A 21,360-nucleotide genomic window follows, 5' to 3' on the forward strand; every position below is an offset into this window, starting at 1 on the left:
ACTTCTTCTTCTTCTTCTTCTTCTTCTTCTTCTCCTCCTCCTCCTCCTCCTCCTCCTCCTCCTCTTCCTCCTCCTCCTCCTTCTCCTTCTTCCCTGGCCACATGTGGTCCCTCTCTGCACTTGGGGTATTATACCTTTACATATGGGTGCTCTGTCCAAAGGAATATAAGTTTTGGTCACTTATATTTTGTAAAATATTTTGGGGTTTGAGTGCCTAGATTATTTTTAAAATTTTTCTATTTATTTTTTTCAAAAAGCAGGGACAATTTACTCTTTGTCCTGTGCTGTTTTCATTTATGATTTCTTGAAACATAGCTCTGAAAAAACAGTCTTTAAAAAAGCTCATTGTGTTTCAAATGGAGCTGCTTGACCAAGCCTTTAAACCCAAATCACTCTGGCTTTCACTGATAGTCCAATAATAGGTCCCAGCCCAAGCCTCTGCTGCCCATTGTTTGGGTTTTGATGGCTCAGAGTGAGTGCAAAGTAGCAATTGTTTTCTGTTCTGGCCAGAAACTCTGAGGGTCTTCCCCTCCCAGATCCACTCAAGGCAGACTAAGCCATCCTTTGTCTCAATTCTTACCTAGCCCTTAGTCATTGAATGGGTGAATTGAACTCAGACAAACTGAGACCTGGGAAAGACCTTAACTTAAAAAGGTCAAGGTCTCCCCCTGCATCCTGGGCCATTGCCAGTCATCCTGGCCTATGTCTTGCCTTTGGACTTTGATGATTCTGGAGGAGAGGGTGAGGCTGATGACTTTGCACAGCCCTGCCTCACTTAAATCCAATTCACTTGCAAGTCAAGATGTCACCCTGCTGATGTCATTGGTCCTCTTGGAGAATGAAGGACCAACAACAACAACCATAATAACACACATACTCTTCAATCCAGTGCCACTGGCCTTCTGACCGTTCCTTACACAGGACTTAGATCTCCTGACTCTGGTATTTTCTCCTGAATGGCCCCCATACCCAGAATGCTCTCCCTCCTCACTTCTTCCTCCTGGTTCCCTTCAAGACTCAGCTCAAATCCTGCCTTCTGCAGGGCATTTTTACATTCCCCTTCACTGCAAGTGTCCTCCCTCTGAGTGGCTTCCATCTATTCTGTATATATCTTGTATGTGCTGAAATTTTTCACAATGGCAGCTAGGTGACACTGCAGTGGATAGAGTACCTGCCTTGGAGTCAGGAAGACTCATCTTCTTGAGTTCAAATCTGGCCTCAAACACTTACTAGCTGTGTGACCCTGGGGACAAGTCACTTCACCCTGTTTGCCTCAGTTTCCACATCTGTAAAATGAGCGGGAGAAGGAAATGGCAAACCACTCCACCACTACTGTCAAAGAAACCCCCAAATGGGGTCATAAAGGATTGGACACAACTGAAAAATGACTGAACAACAATTATCTTACATGCTATTTCTCCTCCTCTCTCATTTGAATGTGAACTCCTTGAGGGCAGGGACCCTGTTTTGCTTTTCTTTGTATCGTTGCACTTAAGATAGTACCTGGCACAAAGACATCACTTAAATGCCACTTGAATGCCTCCATTTATTTTTTGTGTGTCCGGGGAACCTCTAAATGCCTTCCTTTCCCTTTGTACTTTTTGGGGTCAGTTGCAATAATCTATTCCATCATAAAACAAAGGTAGTTATAATTAGATATTTCATTGGTATTGGGACCCCTAGTGAAAAAATTGTCTCTTCCAATGAAGACAGGCAACTACTCTGCAGCTTGTGGTGTTAGAGTTGCCCGTAACACCAAGAAATTTAAGTGACTTACTTGCCCAGGGTCACACAGCCCATGTGTCAGAGATGGGACTTGAATCCTGGTCCTCCTAAGTCTGGTGCTAGCTTTCTAGCTTCTCATCGTAAAGTTATTGCTCATGACATCTTCTTTGTCTGAGGCAATTGGGGTCACACAGGGTCATACAGCTAGTAAGTATCTGAGGTTGGATTTGAATTCAGGTCTTTCTGGCCTGACCAGTGCTCTATCCACTGCACCACCTAGCTGCCCCCATCTTTTACAACAATGAACTTCTCCACCCTCCCACCCCAGGCATTAAAGAGCAAGTCCCCTCCTGGATTCCAGTTTCCTCTGCTGTAAAATGGAGGTTGGATTGGGTGAGTTCTAAGATCCCTTCCGTATCTAGCGTTCTCTGTGCTTAATGTTCTCCTGAAAATGGATACTTTCATGAGACATGTAGGTACTGTAGGTTAAAACAATTTTTTCTCCTTTATCTCAATGCAATTTAGAATAAATCATATCAGTCAGAAAGCAGTATCGCTAGAGAAATGGATTTCCCTTTACTTGAATATTTGTTTCATATTTGGGATGTATTTGGGTTCACATTTGGAGTCAAGCAGATTGCTAGTGTATGCTTCACATTTTATTTTTGAAACATAATAGCTACATTAAAGCTGTGCCTATTTAGAGCTAGGTAGAGTGTTGCGTTGAGAGACAGATGCTGTAATTTTATACAGTACATGATGTTCCAGCAGATTTGCCCCACTCCCTAGCAAATTGGCCTTAGGTGGTAGCTGTTGGCTTAATTATTTAATTAATTTACTTGGCCTTTTCCAGCTGTGATTGCCTCTTTGGTCAGGGCCATAGGAAAGTGATTGCTAGGGCATCTTTGCTTTCCCCCAAACTCCATTACCCCAGTAGGCAGGGCACCAGGTATTTGTCCAAAGCCTGAAGGGTAGACTAATCTATTTAGAACCGAAGAAAAGACAGCAGTAACACAGGCAGAGTGAGAAAGGCGGTAGGGAGAACTAAGTAAACAGTGAACAGGCCCAGTGATTGAATAAGCAAGTATTTACTTTGCTGCCAAGTGGAGAGGGAGGTGCAGTTTGGTGAAGACCAGGGTGTGTTTACATAGGGTGAGATCAGTGGTCGTTTGTTCACTCTCCCAATTTAGGAACCGCTTCATGGAGGATCGAGCTTCCCAAGGCTCTGCACTGTGTGATTGATGGAAGGGAAACACTGCGTTCCCTAATCCCGTGAAGGCTTGCTAACATGAAGTGTTGTTTTCAAGAAGTGTTCCAGTCTGAAGTGGGATGAATAGAAAGGGGTAGTGAATGGGCCTGCCGGGAGAGAGGTGAAGGACCCAACCAGACTATGGGGGGAGGCACGGTGGTAGCGTTGGATGATCAAGGGACGTAGAATTGCAAGGAACCTTAGGGACCCTAGAGTGCCACGAGATTCTTAACCTGGAGTCCATGGTAATTTGAAAAAAATAATGGGATCGCTGTATTCCAAAATAATTGTAATTCTATGTGTTTTATATATGTAAAACATTGTTCTGAGAAGGGGTCTGTAGTCTTCAGATTGCCCAATAAAAGAACCCTTGATTTTACCCCTGTAAAGAGCCCAGGCCCAGAGAAATGACTCGTCCGAGGTCCCACAGGGAGTAATTAGCAAAGCTCAGGCTCAAACCTGGGTCTTCTCCAATTAAGTCAATAAGCATTTAAGCGCCTAATATGTGCTGGGCATTGAACTACACACTGAGGATACAAATAAATGCCAAAAAAACAGACATGCAAACAACTAGGTAAGAACAAGCTATATATAGAATAAATTGTAAATCATCTCAGGGGGAAGGCAGTAGAATTAATGGGGATCGGAGAAGATGAGATTTTAGCTGAGACATGAAGGAGGCCAGGAGATGGAGGTGAGGAGGGAGAGAATTCCAGACATGGGGGGTAGCCAGTGAAAATGCATGGCCTTTTTGACGGAAGGAACAACCAGGACACCAGACTTCAAATCCTCCTGGTTACCAATGTTGAGTCAAATTAAACTGAAGGCTTTCAATCCTGGTGGATGATGTGCAAATGGCTGAAGGATTGGCTTCTCACACACACACATACACACACACACACACACACACACACACACACACACACACACACACACCACATGTACCACACCCACATGCTTCTTTGCTAGGAGTCAGTGTTGGTCCAGGAAATAGGGTATTTTTATTTTATCATTCCAAGCATGTAGAACACAGCATCACCAAAGCAGGTGAAGGTGACGCCTGGGCAGTGACATGGAAATCCCAAAGGATTCTCTTTCAGAGTTCCTCCTCTATTTGTAGACAGTAGCCCATAATTTTGCTAGCTCCATAGCATACTTCTTGGTCCATTTCTGAGCTAGACTACTGTACTTTTCTCTGTTTGATTTGTAGATCTGTGTGATGTCAGGCACTGAAAGATCATCTGGATTGGGATCACACCACAGAGGACAGATGGACAAAAATACTTCTGAAATCCTTAGTACTAGACGCCACTGTGACTGGAGGGTATCAAGACAAATGTCTTGATCACTGCTAATATTTGGATGGCAAATTCTGGTTGGAAATGCAACCTCAGGTGGTTTGAAGGGATGATCCATTGGGAAATGAATTATCAAAAACAAACTACTCCACCCTGAGAAGGACTGTCATTTGGCCCCATTATTGTAGCTTGCCAATGGAATATGTCATCTCCAAGAGGGCCTGATGAACAATGTCCATGGGTTGGGGGAGACGGGAGTTGGGAAGGGGGTGTTATGACCCACATTATTCAAGTCCTCCTGAAGGTAGCTGGTGGCTCATTGCATAGAGCACTGGCCTAAGGTCAGGAAGACCTGAGTTCAAATGTGGCCTCAGATTCTTACTAGTTATATTACCCTGGGCAATCACTTCACCTCTCTTTGCCTCAGTTTTCTTAACTGTAAAGTGGGGATCATGATAGCACCTACCTTGGAGGTTGTTGTGAGGATCAAATGAAATAATATTTATAAAAAGTGCTGAGCACAGTGCCCAACAAATGGTAGGTGCTATATAAATACTTGTTTTGCCCCCCCCCCCACCTTATTCTCTTTCTCTGTACCTGGCTTTATTATGGGACAACTCACTAAATGATTTTGAAGCAAAGCATTAGGATTAAGGTCCTTATGTGCGATGTGAAGATATTACTCAGGAATTTGTCAATGTAATCAGTCTACAAGTATGTATTGAGCACCTACAAATATCCAGCATTATGGTCAGAACTTAGCAAATTTTAAAGGGCTATAAAAATGCCAGTGATTATGGTCATTATTGTTGTTATTATTACCTAGTGGTTGTGAGGAAAAGTGCTTTGTAAATCCTAAAGTGCTATGTGAAGCTAAGGTCTTCCTTATACTAATCAGTCCAGTGGTGACTTTGGAGCTGGAGACAGTAGGGTGGTAGCTGACCACTTCTTTTTTTTTCAATTTTTTTAATTAATTTATTTTGAATTATCAACAATCACTTCCATAAGCTTTTGAGTTTTAAATTTTTCTCCCCCTCCCTCCCCTAGACGGCTAGCAAACTGACCACTTCTTATAGAATGATGTAAGCCCTCCATAGAGAGCACAAACCTGATCTTTCTTTTTTTTTTTTAATTTTGTTCCCCTGGAGGCAATGGGGGTTAAGTGACTTGTTCAGAGTCACACGCTAATAGGTGTCTGAGGTCAAATTTGAACTCAGGTCCTCCTGACTCCAGGACTGGTGCTCTGTCTACTTAGCTGCCCCACAAACCTGATACTTCTAGAGTAGGAAACCAGCTTGTGCTCTTCTCTCTCCTCACTCCTGTCCTTGGGGCTGTGGCGATCCCCCAGACCTCTCTGGTTTGGGGACTTAGCTTTTTCATTGCCAGCAGTCATTCCTCTAGGCCTTGCCCCCTTTTTTGGTTGTTTGGGATTTTTTTGCTAATTTATTTTATTCTGAACTTAAGAAATAAAACAAGACTTCCATAACATAGTAGAATAGAAAAAAAAAAGATGATTGTACATAAAACTGAAAAGCTATTATGTATAACCTGCTATTCCTTTTAAATAGATATTAAAGTTATCATGTAATCTTTTTTCCTTCCCTTCCTCCTCCCTCCCCCAGAGATGCCTCCTTCTTCCTGCTTGTTACTCCCACTCTGCCCTTCTCTGGAGACTGTACCTGTAATTCCTCATGCTTATGGAGCTGGGCACCATATTGACCAATCTGTCTGCTCAGGAAAACAGAGATGGGAAACTGATCTGCCCCCAAGTGAGCCCCTGCTCATGTTATTGAGATGCTCTGTTTTGGAGATGCCTTGACCCTAGTTGGACCCTGTTTTGACGTGGAGGAGTGATGGAGAGTTGTCAGAGCTACTCTATTATCTGAAGGCAGGGCCATTATCAGTTGACCCCTTCTTTCTACCACTGTGGCTTAAAGGCCATTGTACTTGAGGTCTGTGATGGCCCTGCCCGTAGCTTTCCCTTCTTGCACCTGCCTTCCCACCCCCAGATGTCTCCTGTTAGGTTAAACCTTTCCTTTGTGGGAGTTGGAACATGTTTAATAAAGGCTTTGCTGCTTTAAACATCCCTGTGTTGTCTGCATCTTCTGTGAAAATCTCCAGATCCCCAGTCCTTCTTGAATGAACTGGTACAGGAATGTGGATATACTTGTGGAAGAGATGGAGAGATGTGGGCTAAAGGATGACACCGTGAGATAGATTTGGCCCTGCTTGAGTGGCCAGATTCAAAGCATTAATGCATCAGTGTCAGCTTGGCAGGGGGTCTCCTGTGTCGTGCCCCAGGGGTTTGTGCATGAACCATGTGCTATTTGACATCTTTATCGGGAACTTGGATATAGGCATAGGTGGCATGCTGATTAATAGAAAGCTGGAAGTGACAGCTCATATACCTGGCAATAGAATCAGGCTCCCCAAAGATTCTGACCGACTAGGGCATTGAACTGAATAGAGTAAGATGAAATTCAACAGGGATAAACACTGGTTCAAAAAATCAACGTCACAAGTACAAAAGGGTGGGGGAGGGTCAGAGACGTGGTGAGACAGCACTTTGTCTAGAAAAGATCTGGAGATTTTAATGAATTTTAATGGGTCAGCGGGATGATATGGAGGCCAAATGTGCTCCTATGATCTTGGACTACCTTCATTGGAGGCACAGCTTCCAGGAATAAGGAAGTGATACTGTAGTCTCTCTGGTTAGACCTCATCTATGCTTAGTTCTGGGCATCACAGTTTAGGAAGGACATCAAAGGGTGGCCAGGATGGTTCCACGAGGAACAATCAAAGGAACTTGGGATTCTAGCTTGGACAAAGAGAAGACTGAGGCCGGACATGCGAGCTGTGTTCAAGTATCTGAAGTACTGTGGTATGGAAGAGGGAGTCAATGTTTTCTGTTTGGCCCCAGAGAGCAGAACCAGGAACAATGGCTGGACGTTGTGAGAGGCCAAGGACTTTGTAACATTGAAATCAGGCCCAGATCTACCCTCCAAAACATGAATGGGTTGCGTTAGGAGGTAATGGGTTCTCTGTCACTGGAGGTTTTCAATCAGAGGCTGAATGACCATTTGTGGAGTGGGGTGGAGTGGGGCTTCTTTTCCCATATGGAGGAATTAGATGATCTCTGAGATGCCTTCTAATTCTCAAATTCTGTGATCTGGTGATACTCTGCAAGTTCTGCTGATAGAGCAATCCTCCTTCCGTATGACCCAAGGGTCGCTTCTGCCTGTGTTCCTGGCTCACCACCTTGGGTGCAAGCCCCTGCCATTCCCTTCTCCTCCTCCTCCTCCTCTTCCTTCTCCTTTTCCACCAAATCTCCATACTTCTTACCTCCACATGCTAACCGAACCTGGATTTCTACTAAGGGCACCACGTCCCTCAAGACATTGAAGGCTATTCTTCCCATTCCCTGTGACAACCCAGGCCAGAAGGAAGGAGTGGGCCCATGTTTGTTTCTCACTGCCACTTACTATCCTTTGCCTCCATGATGGTCTTTTTTTTGGGGGGGGGGGGTTAGGCAATGGGGTCAAGTGACTTGCCCAGGGTCACACAGCTAGTAAGTGTTATGTGTCTGAGGTCACATTTGAACTCAGGTCCTCCTGACTCCAGGGCCGGTGCTCTATCTACTGTACCACCTAGCTGCCCCTTGGGGTGTTTGTTCTTTCCATTTATATTGTAGTCATCATTAAGTTTATTGTTTTTTAGCTTTGCTTAGTTCATTTTTTTCAAAGTTTTCACATTGAATCAAGAGCTCGGAGGGAAATCTAGTCCAACCCCCTTATTTTACAGATTAAGGGACCAGGGCCCCAAAAGGAGATGCCTGACTTGCTGAAGATCACATAGTTAAATAACTTGAAGATCTAGGAATCAAGTGAGGTTCTCTGATCCCCATACCATGGCCTACTGCCTACCATAGAGTTTGTGTGTTGGGTTGAATATGGCCAGCCAGAACCATGCATAGGTAATACAGTCTGGGGAAGAAAGCCACACAGATAAAGGGAGCCCCCCTATGACCTGCAGGTTACCCCTGGGGCAGGGGGCTCCCCTTGTGGTCAGCCTACCAACTGATCCCTAGAGGTAATGAGTAACTCAAGAGGGTCCTGGAATGATGCCAGAAGTGAGGAGATGAGCAGAGCTGATGGACAAGTCCCATACTAGTGAGGAGTAGGGCAAGGACAGTCAGAGAAACCGGATCCAAATTCTTTCTTTGTTACTTGGGTTCCTATGATGCTGCCAGTGATCAGACTTTCCACTTTCAAAAACAAAAGATACCCTTCATTTGACATCACAGTAGATTTTCTGGTAACACTTTGTCACTTTCTTTCTCCCTGAGCTTGGCATCAAGTTTTTTCTTGTGTATCCTTTCATGTTAGTCAGAATTACACTTGTAAAAAAAAAAAGGCACTTTAAGTCAAAATATTGGCTACAGCGACCACATTGTATCAGTGAGCCCTCAATTAGCTTTGGTAATCCTCTACCTCCCTGGAAGGCCTCCTCTTGGGCACTTGCCTTCAGAGCCAAGTTACAAGTCCTGAAGAAAACCAGTCGAATGACGTTAGAGTCACACCTCATTTTTCGGCTGGGCTGGAGCTTCCCTAGCTTGTTCCCCCACCTTGGTCACCAGACTCTGGGCTCTTTCCAAAGCTCAAATCAACTCCCTAAGGATGAATATTTCTGGAGATGAAGGGGATGAAAGTGTGCCAAAGGCACTGAAATATATGTGTATGCGCACACATATAATATAGAAAGAATTTTATGATTGTGTCAAAGGATGTGATTATGAAGAAGGAAGTGCAGCTCCATGCTTGCCAATTTAAATTTTATGTCATTTGAGTTGAGTGCTGGGCACAAATACTGAATGATGGTAATATAATAAGCCTTACTGCCCATGCAGCTGCATACAGAATTTGAGGGGAATGTGGCCAGAGACAGGCAGGGACAGAGGGAATGGAGCCTCACAACGCGCTGTTAGCGCACTTCTATTCTGGGACCACCTGGGTCCTCATATGAACCCAATCTCTTCTTTAGTAGCACAGAAGAAGTGTGTCTGGGGATGGGAGACTATTTTTCCTGAAGACTAGGGGAGAAGGGCATGCATTTTCCCTTTTTCCTTGCTTCTTTATGGTCACAGCAGGCCAGTTCAACAAATGTTTATTAAGTACCTACAGTTTGTGGAGGATCCAACCCTGATTGTTCATGGGGCCTGTAGTCAATTTCCTGGGATAGGTTGGGGAGTGCAGCTTAATCAACTCTGTTGTTGTTGTTGCTGGTGGTGGTGGTCCAAGGACATCAGGAGGGTGATATCTTGACTTGCAAGTGAATTGGATTTAAGTGAGGCAGGGCTGTGCAAAGTCATCAGCCTCACCCTCTCCTCCAGAATCATCAAAGTCCAAAGGCAAGACATAGGTCAGGATGACTGGCAATGGCCCAGGATGCAGGGGGAGACCTTGGCCTTTTTAAGTTAAGGTCTTTCCCAGGTCTCACTTTGTCTGAGTTCAATTCACTCATTCAACGACTAAAGGCTAGGTAAGAATTGAGACAAAGGATGGCTTAGTTTGCCTTGAGTGGATCTGGGAGGGGAAAGACCCTCAGAGTTTCTGGCCAGAACAGAAAACAATTGCTACTTTGCACTCACTCTGAGCCATCAAAACCCAAACAATGGGCAGCAGAGGTTTGGGCTGGGACCTATTATTGGACAATCAGTGAAAGCCAGAGTGATTTGGGTTTAAAGGCTTGGTCAAGCAGCTCCATTTGAAACACAATGAGCCTTTTCAAAGCCTGTTTTTTCAGAGCTATGTTTCAAGAAATCATAAATGAAATTATGTAAGACAAGAGAGTTAATTATCCCAGCTTTTGAAAAAAATAATGATAGGATAAATAAATAGGGAAGAAAACAAATCTAGCCCCCAATTCCTGATACCTTGCAAAGTATAATCCATCAAAAATTATATTCCTTGGAGAGAGCACCTGCATGTAAGGGTATGGCTCTCCTTGTAGACAAAGGGACAGGAGGAGGATGAGGAAAAGGAAGAAAGAGCAGAAGCCAGTTGGGTCCCCAGGGGGCAGCTACTACTCACAGATTGTTGTTCATCCTTCATTCACTGAATTAGATTTAAGTGAGGCAGGGCTATGTATAATCATCAGCCTCACTCTCTCCTCCAGAGTCATCAGAGTTGAGTGGCAAGACATAAGTCAAGAGGACTGGTGATGGCCCAGGCAGCTTAGCCACATATAAATATAGATCCATGTCCTGGGATTATAGGGACCATTTGATATAACCCCTTCATTTTACAGAGGTGGAAACTGAGGTCCAGAGAAGTTGTGAAGTGCCCAAGATCACCCAGGCAGTAAATAGCAAAGCTAGAATTCAAACCCAGATCCTCTGACTCCCAGTTGAATGCTTTTTCCCCCCACCACACCATTACATTCACAAACTACAATTTGTTCAACTCTTCCCCAGTTAATGGGTAGCTGTTTTGTTTTCAGAGTTTTTGCTACCACAAACAAGTTCTACTATGAATATTTTGGGTAGGGACCTATATACAAAAAGGACTTCTTTCACTTTCTTGGAGATTGATGTCCAGTGTGGGACCAAAAGATCAAAGAGTATCAACTTTTCTCAAGTCCAAATGATTTTCCCCAAGAGTAAGACCAATTACATTGCTCCATCAATAGTGTTTTAGTCCTCCTGTTTTCCTATAGTCCCTCCAACATTGACTACTTTAGTCATTTTGCCAATTTGATTCGCATGAGGTGAGACCTCAAAGTTGTTTTATTTTGTATATCTCTTATTATTCGTGATTTGAAACATTTTTAATGTAGTTGTTGATACCTTGTCTTGCTTCATTTGAAAAATTTTCCATATTTTTTGATCTCTTATCTATTGGGGAATGATTTTTGGTCTTATATATTTGTGTAAGTTTACCTATGTATTTTGGATATCACACTGTTAGAGATAGTTTGTGAAAAAACATTTTCAGTATGATAATAATAATAATAATAACAATAATAATGATTATGATAACTAGTATTTATATACTGCCCATGTGCCAGGCACTGTGTTAAGTACTTCACAAATATAATCTCATTGGATTCTCACAATGACCTTGGGAGGTAAGTACTCTTCTGATTCCCATTATACAGTTACAGAACTGGGATAAACATAAGTGACTTGTCCTAAATCATGCACCTAGTAAGTGCTAGAAGCCAGCTTTGAACTGAGGTTTGTTCTGACTCTAGGCCTATTGCTCTATCCATAGCATCATCCAGTTTACCTAGCAATCTTGCTCAGTCCTTTCACAAAGCAGTGTGTGTTCTTGGTTTTATGGAGCACAAGCTTACTGGGTTTAATTGCTTACCTTGTATTCCCTGTAGATAATTTCTTTTATGCAACTTCTCAAGTGTAGACCATCCTTTGGACCATGCTATGATACTCACCATGCATCTTTCCATTGTCTTTTGGGGTCACCTGGGATTTTGATTCTTCTGGGATTAGGGTATTTCATAAATGGAAGTCATCTAGCATCACTGGAGCACTCTTAAATTAGAGAGGAGCTTGGGATTTTTGAGAGTATTGCTTAGTTTCCCAAAGGAGATGCAGCCTTATCTTCTCCTATTCAATTTCAGCAATACTTGAAACGCAAATAACTGTAATCCACAATAATAATTGTTAAATGGAAAGAAAGTCACAAAGTGTTGTGGGAGTTCTGAGGGGGAAGGTCCTTAGGACAGGGAGATTAGGGTAGGCTTCATAAAGGATGTTGCTTTTAAGCCGGACTCTAGAAACTTGGAGGGAATTCATGGTGGGGGGGGGGGCATTCCAAATGTTGGGAAGGGCTTGTGCCTAGCCATGTAGTAAGGGAAGCTGAACCTTTACCTGAGGCTTCTGGATAGAATTGCCTTGGAGAATATTAGGGTGGGGCCTGAAGGAATTTGTTCTCCCCTCCAGTCTTATGAGGTTGAGTTAGTAATAGCCTCCACTAGAAAGTGAGAATTGTACCCTGAAATAATACTGATCACAGAGTGTTGTAAGGAATAAACAAATTATTATAAACTGTAGGGGTTCCAGGAGGCATCATATATTAGTCATCTAGCATTTATTCAACACCTACTATGTGCCAGGCACTGAGCTAAGTGCTAGAGATAACAAAGAAAGGCAAAAAAACAGTCTCTCGTCTCAAGGAGCTCCCAGTCTAATGGGGGAGACAAGGCTACACAAAGAGAAAATGGCCAGGAGAAATTTGGAGTGATCTCGGAGGGAAGGAACTGAGTTTCGGGGGGCTGGGAAAAGCTTCTGTCAGAAGGCGCGACTCTGGCTGAGACCCGAAGGAATCCAGGGAGCTAAGGAAGCAGGGATGAGGGTTGAGAGCTTTCCAGGCTTGGGGAACAGCCCAGGAAACTCTGCTGCATAAATGCTGAGCTTCTTCAGTAATACAGGTATGACCATCCTCTCCCAGAAGATAGAACTACCTAGTAAGTTCTTTGTCTTTTGGGAATTCTTTAGAGCCATTTTTTGTAGGTATTTGGAGGGGTTTGGGGGAGAGCTCTAGCAAGTCACTGCTTTCCCACCGCCATCTTGGCTCCACCCCCTGGGTTTATGTCTTTTGGAAATTCTTGAATGAAAGTTTTCATGAAGAAACCAGATATAATTATCCTTATATGGCTCTTTGACATCCCAGCTGGGGGATGTATAGAAAACACTATAAAGAAGAAATAGCCAGTGTGGTTCAGCAGTAAGAGCCCTGGACTTGGAGTCAGAAGAAACCAGAGAGACCTGGATTCAAGTAATGGCCCTGCCACTTGCTACTGGTTTGATTGATCTTAGACAAGACACTTCTCTCTTTCAGCCTCAGTTTCCTCTAAAGTAAAACTGGGGGATTGGACTAGATGGTTTCTAAGTTCCCTTTAAGCTCTCTCAGTGAAATAATTCTTAAACTTGTATATAGTCCCCAGAGCAGCATTGTAGATTTCCTCAACACAATCATTTATGAAGTGCCCAGATCTGTGCCCCTCCCCTTCATAGGGATTACAGTCTAATAGGGGGAGGAAACCAAACAGAAGTAACTGTCCATGATCAGTATGTTAGACATCTGCCAGACTGTATTATATGGTACACAGTACTCTCATTCTAAGCCCCTTCAAATCTGTGGAATCCTTTTCACTACCCCCTTCCCCACCACGCATTGGTAGCACAGATATTCTTCATAGTATGGGGAGGGGGGCTGAAGAGCCTGCTTTCAGACAGTCCCATTCCTTCTCCTTTGGTGGATCTACCTTGATGTTCCACACTCTGTGGTGGCAGAAGGCGTGGCGATTTTGATTACCTGCCCTTAAGCTGACACCCTCAGAAAAACTCAGCTGGGAGTCTCAGTTTTGGCAATGGTGATCATGCACATACTGTCCTGTGAACTCTTTCCTCCAGAGTCTTATCTTGTTCCTTTCAGAAAGCTTTAGATATATATGGGGAGGGGGAGGGCAGGTTGGAGAATGGGAAGCAGAGTGTAGGATCTTTTGAACAAGATGTGGGAAGTCACAGAATTTAGCCCTGAAAGGGACCCAAAAGGTCATCTAGTCCAATTAGTCACAGGATCATAGAAGTAGAACTGGGAGGAATTTTCGAGGTCATCCAGTCTAATCCATTTATGTTAAAGATGAGGAAACCAGGCAAGTGACTTGGTCAAGGTCACACTAGTAGTAATTGGAAGAATTGGGATTGATTAGTGGCCTCTGATTCTAAGTTTGTTGCTCTTTCCACTGCACGATGACGCTTTGCAACTCCCTCCATTTTCAGATATAGAAATTGAATGATGGGGAGTGACTTGTCTAATGTCATATAGCTAGTAGATAAGAGGGATGGACATTCAAGCTGGGACCTCTAATTTAAAATCCAGTGTTATTTCCTGCAATACTATGGTACTTCTCAAGGTTGAGAGAGCTTAGCTCGAGAAAGGAATTGAGATGATTTCCTTGTGTTTTGGAAAGTGAAATTCCTGGGTATCATTTTCAAAACAAGGAGGAGGCCTAGGAGTAGGGAGTGGGGAGGGGTAGAGGCCTGATTGGTGGGGGGAGCGGCTGTTCAGCGTTCCATTCATTGCTCACTAAGGTGCTTCCGCACCGTTGGTGGCCCCAGTCCCACCCTGCCCGTCGCCAACTGCCCCCCACCGCGTGGGTTCGGTGACAAAGTGGCACTTCACGCCCATTGGCACTAGGACCCGAAGGGCAAACTGGCACTGGGAGGGGGAAGGGGGCGGGGGGAGCGAGGAGGGAGGAGGAGGCGCCGTCGAGTGGCATGCCTATTAACTAATAGGAATCCGGGGCAGGAGGGCGGGGGCGTAGGCGCCCGGAGGGGGCCGGCCAATGGCAGGCGGGCAGCCTTTGGAGCTGCCGGCTGACGTGCGGAGCTTTCCATTCCTCCAGCGGTGGACTGCGGCCGCAGCTGGCCGTGGCTCCCGACGGCAAAGGTCCATCCCCCCCCTCCCCCCCGGCCCCCTCCCGGAGGAGGAGGAGGCGGAGGCGGAGGCGGCGGCAGCCCGGGGCTCGGGGCGGGGCCAAGGAGCCACCACCTATACCCCTGCCTACCGCCGAGATCGTTCGCTCCCTCTCGGAGAACGCCACCTTTCCCACCGCAGTCCCGGTCGCCAGGTAAGCAGGGGGTCGCGTTGGTCGTGATTGCCTCCCGCTGTGCCGATGCTTCCCGCTCCCCTTCCCCACCCCCAGCGGGCTGGCCGGCCGCTCGGCCGGCCGGCTTGGGGACAGCCTGTCCCGGATGCTCGGCAGTTGCTCCGCGGAGTCCGGGACCTGACCTGACGCGGGGCTGTGGTTGTGGTTTTGGCAGTGGCCGTGGCCGTGGCGGCACGTGGCGGGGCGTCCCGGGGCGCACGGCTGTGTGTGCGTGTGTGGATGTATGTATGTGTGTGTGTATGTGTGTGCGCGCGTGTGTGTGCGTGTGTGTGTGTGTGTGTCCGCGCGCCAGCCGGCTGGCGGGGGGGCGGGTGGGGGGCCCGGGGGCCGGGGGAGGGCTGCGCGGGCTCAGTGATGTGCGCGCGCGCAGTGCGGGGGGCGTCCCCTCCTCGCCTCGCCTCTCACTCGAGGGGGCGCTCCGGCCGTTGGGGGTGCGGGGTGCGGGCGGAGGGCTCTCGCGCCCGAGGCGGCTGGGCCTCGGAGCGGGCGGCTGCCGCTCGCTGTCCATTTCTTCTACGGCTTCGGAGCTTTGTTCTGCTCGACGCCACTGGGCAGCCGCTTGCTTCCCCGTGGTGCCCCTGTCCCCCGCCGGGACAGCGCAGCCCACCTCCCCCTCCCTGCTCCCCTGGCCCCTCGGGCATCGCCCCTTCGACCATGGCCTGGAGCTGTGAGCGCCTGCTGGAGCGGGGCCAGCCCCGCGGCGGCGGCGGCGGCGGCGGCGGCGGCGGCGGCGGCGGCGGCGGCCTCCTGTGGGTTGTTTCTCCTCGGCAGCCCTCCCGCCTGCTGCCCGCCCTCCCTGGCTCCTTCCCCGGCTCCTTCCCCGGCTCCTTCCCCGGCTCCTTCCCCGGCTCCTTCCCTGGCTCCCTCCCTCTCCTCTTCCCAGCATGTGGCGGGGGTGGTGGAGGAGGCTGCAATCCTCTGTACCTCCGAGGAGCGGGCTGGGCTGCCGGGGGTGGGCTGAGGGGTTGTTGGAGGGGGGAGGTTCGGCTCGGGAGCGCGCTTAGGCCCCAGGGAATCGAGATGGGCCACTCCCGACTGTCCCACATAGCACCTTGCCCATTTCGTAGCAACTGCTGCTGCTGCTGCTGCCATCTTTGCTCCTTCCTACCTCCAAGCCCTCCCCCACCCTCTCTCTCCCACCTTAGTGAGTCAGTGCCCTATACCTAGAGGTCTGTCTTCCTCAGGAATGTGGTTTCATTCAGATCCCATAAACGAACCAGCAGGACTCTCTTAGTTTCCGGGACCCAGAGGGAGCTTAGACAGTGTTTGGTTAGGGCAAATCTGGTTTGTGCAAATACATTGTGCATGCATCATGTGGCTGTGTCCAGAAATTCCCATCCATGCCAGAGGGTGACTTATCCCCTCAAGTGAGTCATGTTTGGGTAGTAAATAGAAAGAAGGTGAAAGAACAGGATCTTGGTCCCTTGAAGGACAAACTCTCCAGTATTTTCCCCCCAGGCTTTGTATAGATGATTCTAAAACAGCAAGGTGGGTGAAAAGAGCAAGCACCTGGCAATCAGGAAACCCAGTCAATGCCTAGTCCTCACTTTACAACGAAATTTCTTGTGTGATTGGGCCAAGTCACTTAACCTGTAAGCCTCAGTTTTGTCATCTGTAAAATGAAGATGTGTTGTTTTGATCATCAGTAATTGGGGACAGAGGTAGAAGGCAGAAGAATAACAACTCATTTTAAGAAAGATTTTACAGAGTGCTTTCACGAGACTTCTCCATTGAGCTTAGCAATAACCCTGTGGGGTAGGTAGCAGAAGTAACATCCTAATGTTCATTTTGAGCAGGAGGAAACCGATACTCAGAGAAGTTGATGTTAAATTTGGGCTCAGGCCCTTTGAGTCCAAAGCCAGGGCTCTTTTCAAGTCATTCCATGCTCATAAGGCACTGTTTGCAAATGAACTGACACCATCCTATCTTTTGGCAGGTTAGGGACAAATCAGTCTGCCTCTCCCCCCCCCCACTTGTAAGTACTGCCTCTGGGGGAAAGGGCATTGGTATGGTCTCATTTTTATGTTTTCATTTTTCACTTTTTCTTAGGGTTGAAAGTCAGATTTTTGATGATGTCTGGCTTGACAGAAGCAGCAACCACCAGTGCCACCACAGCTGTGGTTCTGAGCCTGGACTTGACCCAAATCACATTTCTCCTGTGACTGAAGGCAAGTTTAGGAGGTGTATTGCAGCCATGTCTGTGATGGTGGTGAGGAAGAAGGTGACTCGCAAGTGGGAGAAGCTCCCAGGCAGGAACACCTTCTGCTGCGATGGACGTGTCATGATGGCCCGGCAGAAGGGGATCTTCTATTTGACTCTCTTCCTCATCCTGGGGACCTGCACACTCTTCTTTGCATTTGAGTGAGTTCCCCTCAGGGCATACTTGCCTAATTCTAACTGGTAACAGCCCAAAGTTGGGGCAGGGGAAGCCCTGCTTTCTGGGGTCTTCATTGTAGGAACCTTGGATGGATGGTTCCCTTGTTCTTTGGCCCTTGGAGTAGATCTCGGAGCCAAAATTGTGTGTGTTGTATATGTGTGTGTGGTTCCACTGCCCTTTTTTTGTGAAAGAGAAAAAATAACCAAGACCCTCTAATGCCAACTCCCATAGTACTGGATCTGGATTCACCTTAGTGCCTGGATGAAATGTTTGATTTGGGTGACTCTGTTTCTTTGTTCAGCAACTCCGTTCTCTGTCCTTTGGTCCCTTTCTCAGACGTCTCTTGTCCTCATGCTCTATTTCTGCCTCCAACCCCAAGTTCTAGATCTTCTTTCCTGCTTGGTCCTTTCTCTCTACCCCTCCCCAAAAAAGACCAACCTCCCCCCCACAAAGAAAAACCCAAAAATCCTTTCCCTATCCTGTGTCCCATACGTTTAGATCCTAGCTTGCTGTCCAGTCAGAAAAGCTAGCAAGTGTAAACTAAAATGCAGTAAGTCATTAATGGATGATGGTGGGTTAATTGTTATCAGGGTATTTGCAGTGGAATGGAATAAGCATTTATTAAGCACCTACCAGGCACTGTAAGCACTTTACAGATATTATCTTCATTTGATCCTTACAGCAAGGTTGTTGTTATTTTCATTGGTTGTTATTTTCATTTTAATAGGGGAAAAAAAATCCTTAACAGAAGAAGTAATCCATAAGGGTGATATATTGGGCACCTGTGGCAGTCAGGTGGGGAAGATGTTTTTTGGACAGGGAACTTTACTAGCTCCTTTCTCCAGAAGCACCCACCCATTCCATCTATATCTGAGAACACACTGAGTAGATTTATTTTCTCATTTAGGCAGTAGTGGGTACTGGACTCATTGAGGGTGGTACATCAAGGCATTATGGAACTGCCTTGCTCTTGGTATGACTGTGCTGAGGCATTTTTGGGCCTACAAGAACCTTTGGCTGTAGACATGATACCCTAACCCCAGAATGGGAGCCAGCCATGGACATAGTGGTGTTTTGGGCTCAATCTCTGTGGATAATTAGTACTGGTGCTGTTCTCTTGGGTTCATTTTCTGGGTCCACATCTTCCAAAGCTTCTGGTTTCCCCCAGCATCCCCAGGGCATTTGCAGGGACACCCCCCCCCCCCCCTGCTGCTAAATACTGATCCAGAGTCTGAGGCTTGTTTTTGTCAGTGACGAACGTGAGTCTGAGGAGCAGTTTTGGATGAATCAGGGCACAACTTCTAACTGATCTGGAAGGGTGAAGTCTTTTGAGCCTTTTGTTAAAGGTTCCTTTGCTCTACTGCTCACACTGACTGTGTAAAGTACTTGGGAAAGTAGCCTCTCAGGTAACAAGATTGCAGCCAGTTCCAACTGAGTTTGGTGACTGTGTGTGCAAGACATATACACCTCACACTTTCTCTTCCCTCACCCCTCATTATTGCTCTTTCTGTCCCTGGTTCTGTTTGCTCTGTCTTTACCTTGCCTCTCTCCATGGTACAGCAGAGCCCGAACTCTTCTGGCTCCTGCTGAATTAGCAGCTGTTCTCTGTGTGTGTGTGTGTGTGTGTGTGTGTGTGTGTGTATTTCCTGTATTAAATTTTATGGTTACAACCATTTATGGAGCCTGTTTTCAGCCCCTGAATAAACTGATAGTCCTGCGCTTAGTAAGCCTCTGGTTTGATTGGTCAGGTGAGCTAATAATCCAGAGCCCTGGCCCATGGGTCTCAGTTTCACAGACTTTGGCCTGTGTTGCAGAGTACCTCCCTACTTTGGTTCCCAAAGGCCTTTGGGCAGGGCTAAAGCATATAATTAGCAAAGTTATTCTTTGACTAAGGCAGGTTGAGTGTAGTCCTTTAGTCTGCTGAGATGACATTCTCTCCCACCCTTATCTCTTGTGTTTAGGGCCCAGGTATGAAGATTAGGCTTGTGTATAAACCCTTTGGAGTCCCAGCTGCCTATGTCAATATTTTCTCTTTTGGAGAGGAGATTGGTACCTGAGGGGAAAGGAAGTAAACACAACAGCTGAGAAATAGAATGGGGAAGTTACGTCTCTAGCAGGCAGAAGCCAAGTCTGGAGACCTCCCTCAGGCTTCTCTGTAGGCTATGAGGGGAGTGGGGAGAGAAGTGAGGTCTCTTGCTCCCTAGCATGTTTCACATACCATGGCCCATAGCTATCTTCTGCCCAGCCAACAGCAGGACAGCTTCCATGTGTGACGATAGTAACAGCTCTCATTTCTTTAGAGCACTTGGTAGTTAACAAAACTCTTCACAACAGTCCTGTGAGGTAGGTAGAGCAAATATCCCTTTTCCATTTTTATGTATTGGAAAACTGAGTCTCAGAAATGAAATATTGGATCTGAGTTCAAATCTTTTCTCTATTACTAGCTGTGTGACCTTGAACCTTGGGCAAGGTAACTCTTGGCCTCAGTTTCCTCCCTTATAAAATCAGGGCACAGGTGGTCTGAGATCTGTTCCAGCTCTTGACTCATCTCCTGTCACAGTGATAAGGGACAGAACCAGGACTTGAATCCAAGACTTCTCACTCCAAGTCTGACTTCAGCCTCCTTCTGTAGTACTATTTAATCCCTGATTTCTCATTTTCTGTGATATCTATAAAGTTCCCACATTTCTTCCCCTCCCCCAGATCTGGTGACCATGGGGTTTAGAGGACAGACTATTGCTTCCTTAGCTTGGTAGAATCTTAGAGTTGGCCAGGACACCGAGAGGCTGGTTTCCTGCCTTCAGGCAGGTGAACCTGTCTAAACTATCTACATCAGATAGCTGCCAGTTCTTATCTTCAAATTGTGTCGGAACAGGGCCTCACCATTCTATGTGATATTCCATTTTTAATTCTCAGCTTTATGGAGTCCAAGTTTAACCATAGTCCTCTGCCCTTGGTGGCTTTTGAAGGGAGATTGCAAAGGCTTGAGCGACATTATGCCAGCTGTGTGTCAGTTCAGATGGACAAGACCACCCCACATGGCTGCTTGGCCATGATAGGGGCAGCTTCAAAAGCGGCCACCTTGGTTCTGGGTTTTGTTTTTTTTTTTAAAACATCCTGAAAATTCAGGTGGACAGCCTGAATATGCCCTCTGTTCTCTTCTGCCTCAAGAACTTTCGGGGTGTGTGGAAAAGAGTCTACAGTCTTTTAAATTTAGAGGTAAAAAGCTTAGTACCGTTTAAAAGAAGAGGATTTCCAAATCTATTTTGGGGATGAGCTGTTTTGTGAAACCTGTGTGTACATGTGTGTACAATTCTAGCTTCGAATACACAACCTTTCTTGTTCGTCTGCCCAAGACTAGATTTGGTGTTAAAGAACACACAACCGCCCGCCCAGATCACGGAATCTCTGAGTTGGAAGTGACTTGGCTAGCCTAGCCCGTTTCTGAACAAGAATCCCCCGTATAACATCTTCAATAAGTAATTCAGCCTTCACTGAAAGACCCCAGTAAGAGGGAATCCAGGGCCTCCTGAGGCAGCCTTGTCATTTTTCAGTAGCACTAGTGAGTAGGGAGTTCTTCCTTACGTGGAACCAAAATCTGCTTCTTTGCAATGTTCCTGTTGCTCCTAGATCTGTGCTTTGGGCCGAATGGAACAAGGCTAACAACCCCTTTCTGGGTTCAGGTCAGGAGGATTCAGAGACAGTGACTGGGTGCCTGTGAACTGTCCAGTTACTGAGTCATCACACTTAGGTACATTCAACCTCGTGTGATTTAGAGCTGGCCTTACAGATTATCTGCAAACTTCCTTCTTTCAGAGAGATAGAAATAGGCCCATAGAGGGGAATGGATTCTCTCCTTCAGAGTCACCTAATGAGTTCAAACTTAGTGTTATTCCTGCCACATAATGTTCTTCTCTTAGGGGATCATAAAACATTAGAGCTGGAAGGGCCTCAGAGACCACCTAGTCCCATCCCCTTATTTTACAGAAAAGGAAACAGAGGCCTAAATGGGGGAAGTG

General features: G+C 46.3%; 2 protein-coding genes and 1 pseudogene across 2 annotated transcripts in view; 1 reads left to right on the top strand and 2 right to left on the bottom strand.

The window, feature by feature from the left end:
• Positions 1-4,084: 4,084 nt before the first annotated feature.
• Positions 4,085-5,665, bottom strand: LOC114023612 (annotated as a pseudogene).
• An 8,823-nt stretch (positions 5,666-14,488) lies between these two features.
• LOC114023620 (basic proline-rich protein-like) lies at positions 14,489-16,056 on the bottom strand. Its single transcript, XM_027836343.1, has 3 exons — positions 15,688-16,056; positions 15,254-15,610; positions 14,489-15,097 (listed from the first exon to the last, which is right to left on the bottom strand). The coding sequence occupies exons 1-3, from the start codon at positions 16,054-16,056 to the stop codon at positions 14,489-14,491; spliced, it is 1,335 nt and encodes a 444-aa protein (XP_027692144.1).
• Positions 14,820-21,360, top strand: part of ZDHHC9 (zinc finger DHHC-type containing 9) — a 36,059-nt gene continuing 29,518 nt past the window's right edge. Inside the window, exons 1-2 of the mRNA XM_027836356.1 lie at positions 14,820-14,925; positions 17,014-17,325. Coding sequence (XP_027692157.1) covers positions 17,159-17,325 — 167 coding nt within the window. The 5' untranslated portion in view covers positions 14,820-14,925; positions 17,014-17,158. The remainder of the gene's footprint in view (positions 14,926-17,013; positions 17,326-21,360) is intronic.

This window comes from Vombatus ursinus, unplaced genomic scaffold, assembly GCF_900497805.2.
Source record: "Vombatus ursinus unplaced genomic scaffold, bare-nosed wombat genome assembly UNPS02004437.1, whole genome shotgun sequence".
Taxonomy (NCBI): Eukaryota; Metazoa; Chordata; class Mammalia; order Diprotodontia; family Vombatidae; genus Vombatus; species Vombatus ursinus.

Bases quoted from the DNA above. Each gene is read 5' to 3' on its own strand.
- LOC114023620 (XM_027836343.1), bottom strand. From the start codon at position 16,056: ATGGCAGCAGCAGCAGCAGCAGTTGCTACGAAATGGGCAAGGTGCTAT. The intron at 15,611-15,687 runs GCCGCCGCCGCC...CCATGGTCGAAG, and splicing joins CCGCCGCCGCCGCCGCCGCC to GGGCGATGCCCGAGGGGCCA. The intron at 15,098-15,253 runs GCGCGCGGACAC...CCACAACCACAG, and splicing joins GCCCCCCCGCCAGCCGGCTG to CCCCGCGTCAGGTCAGGTCC.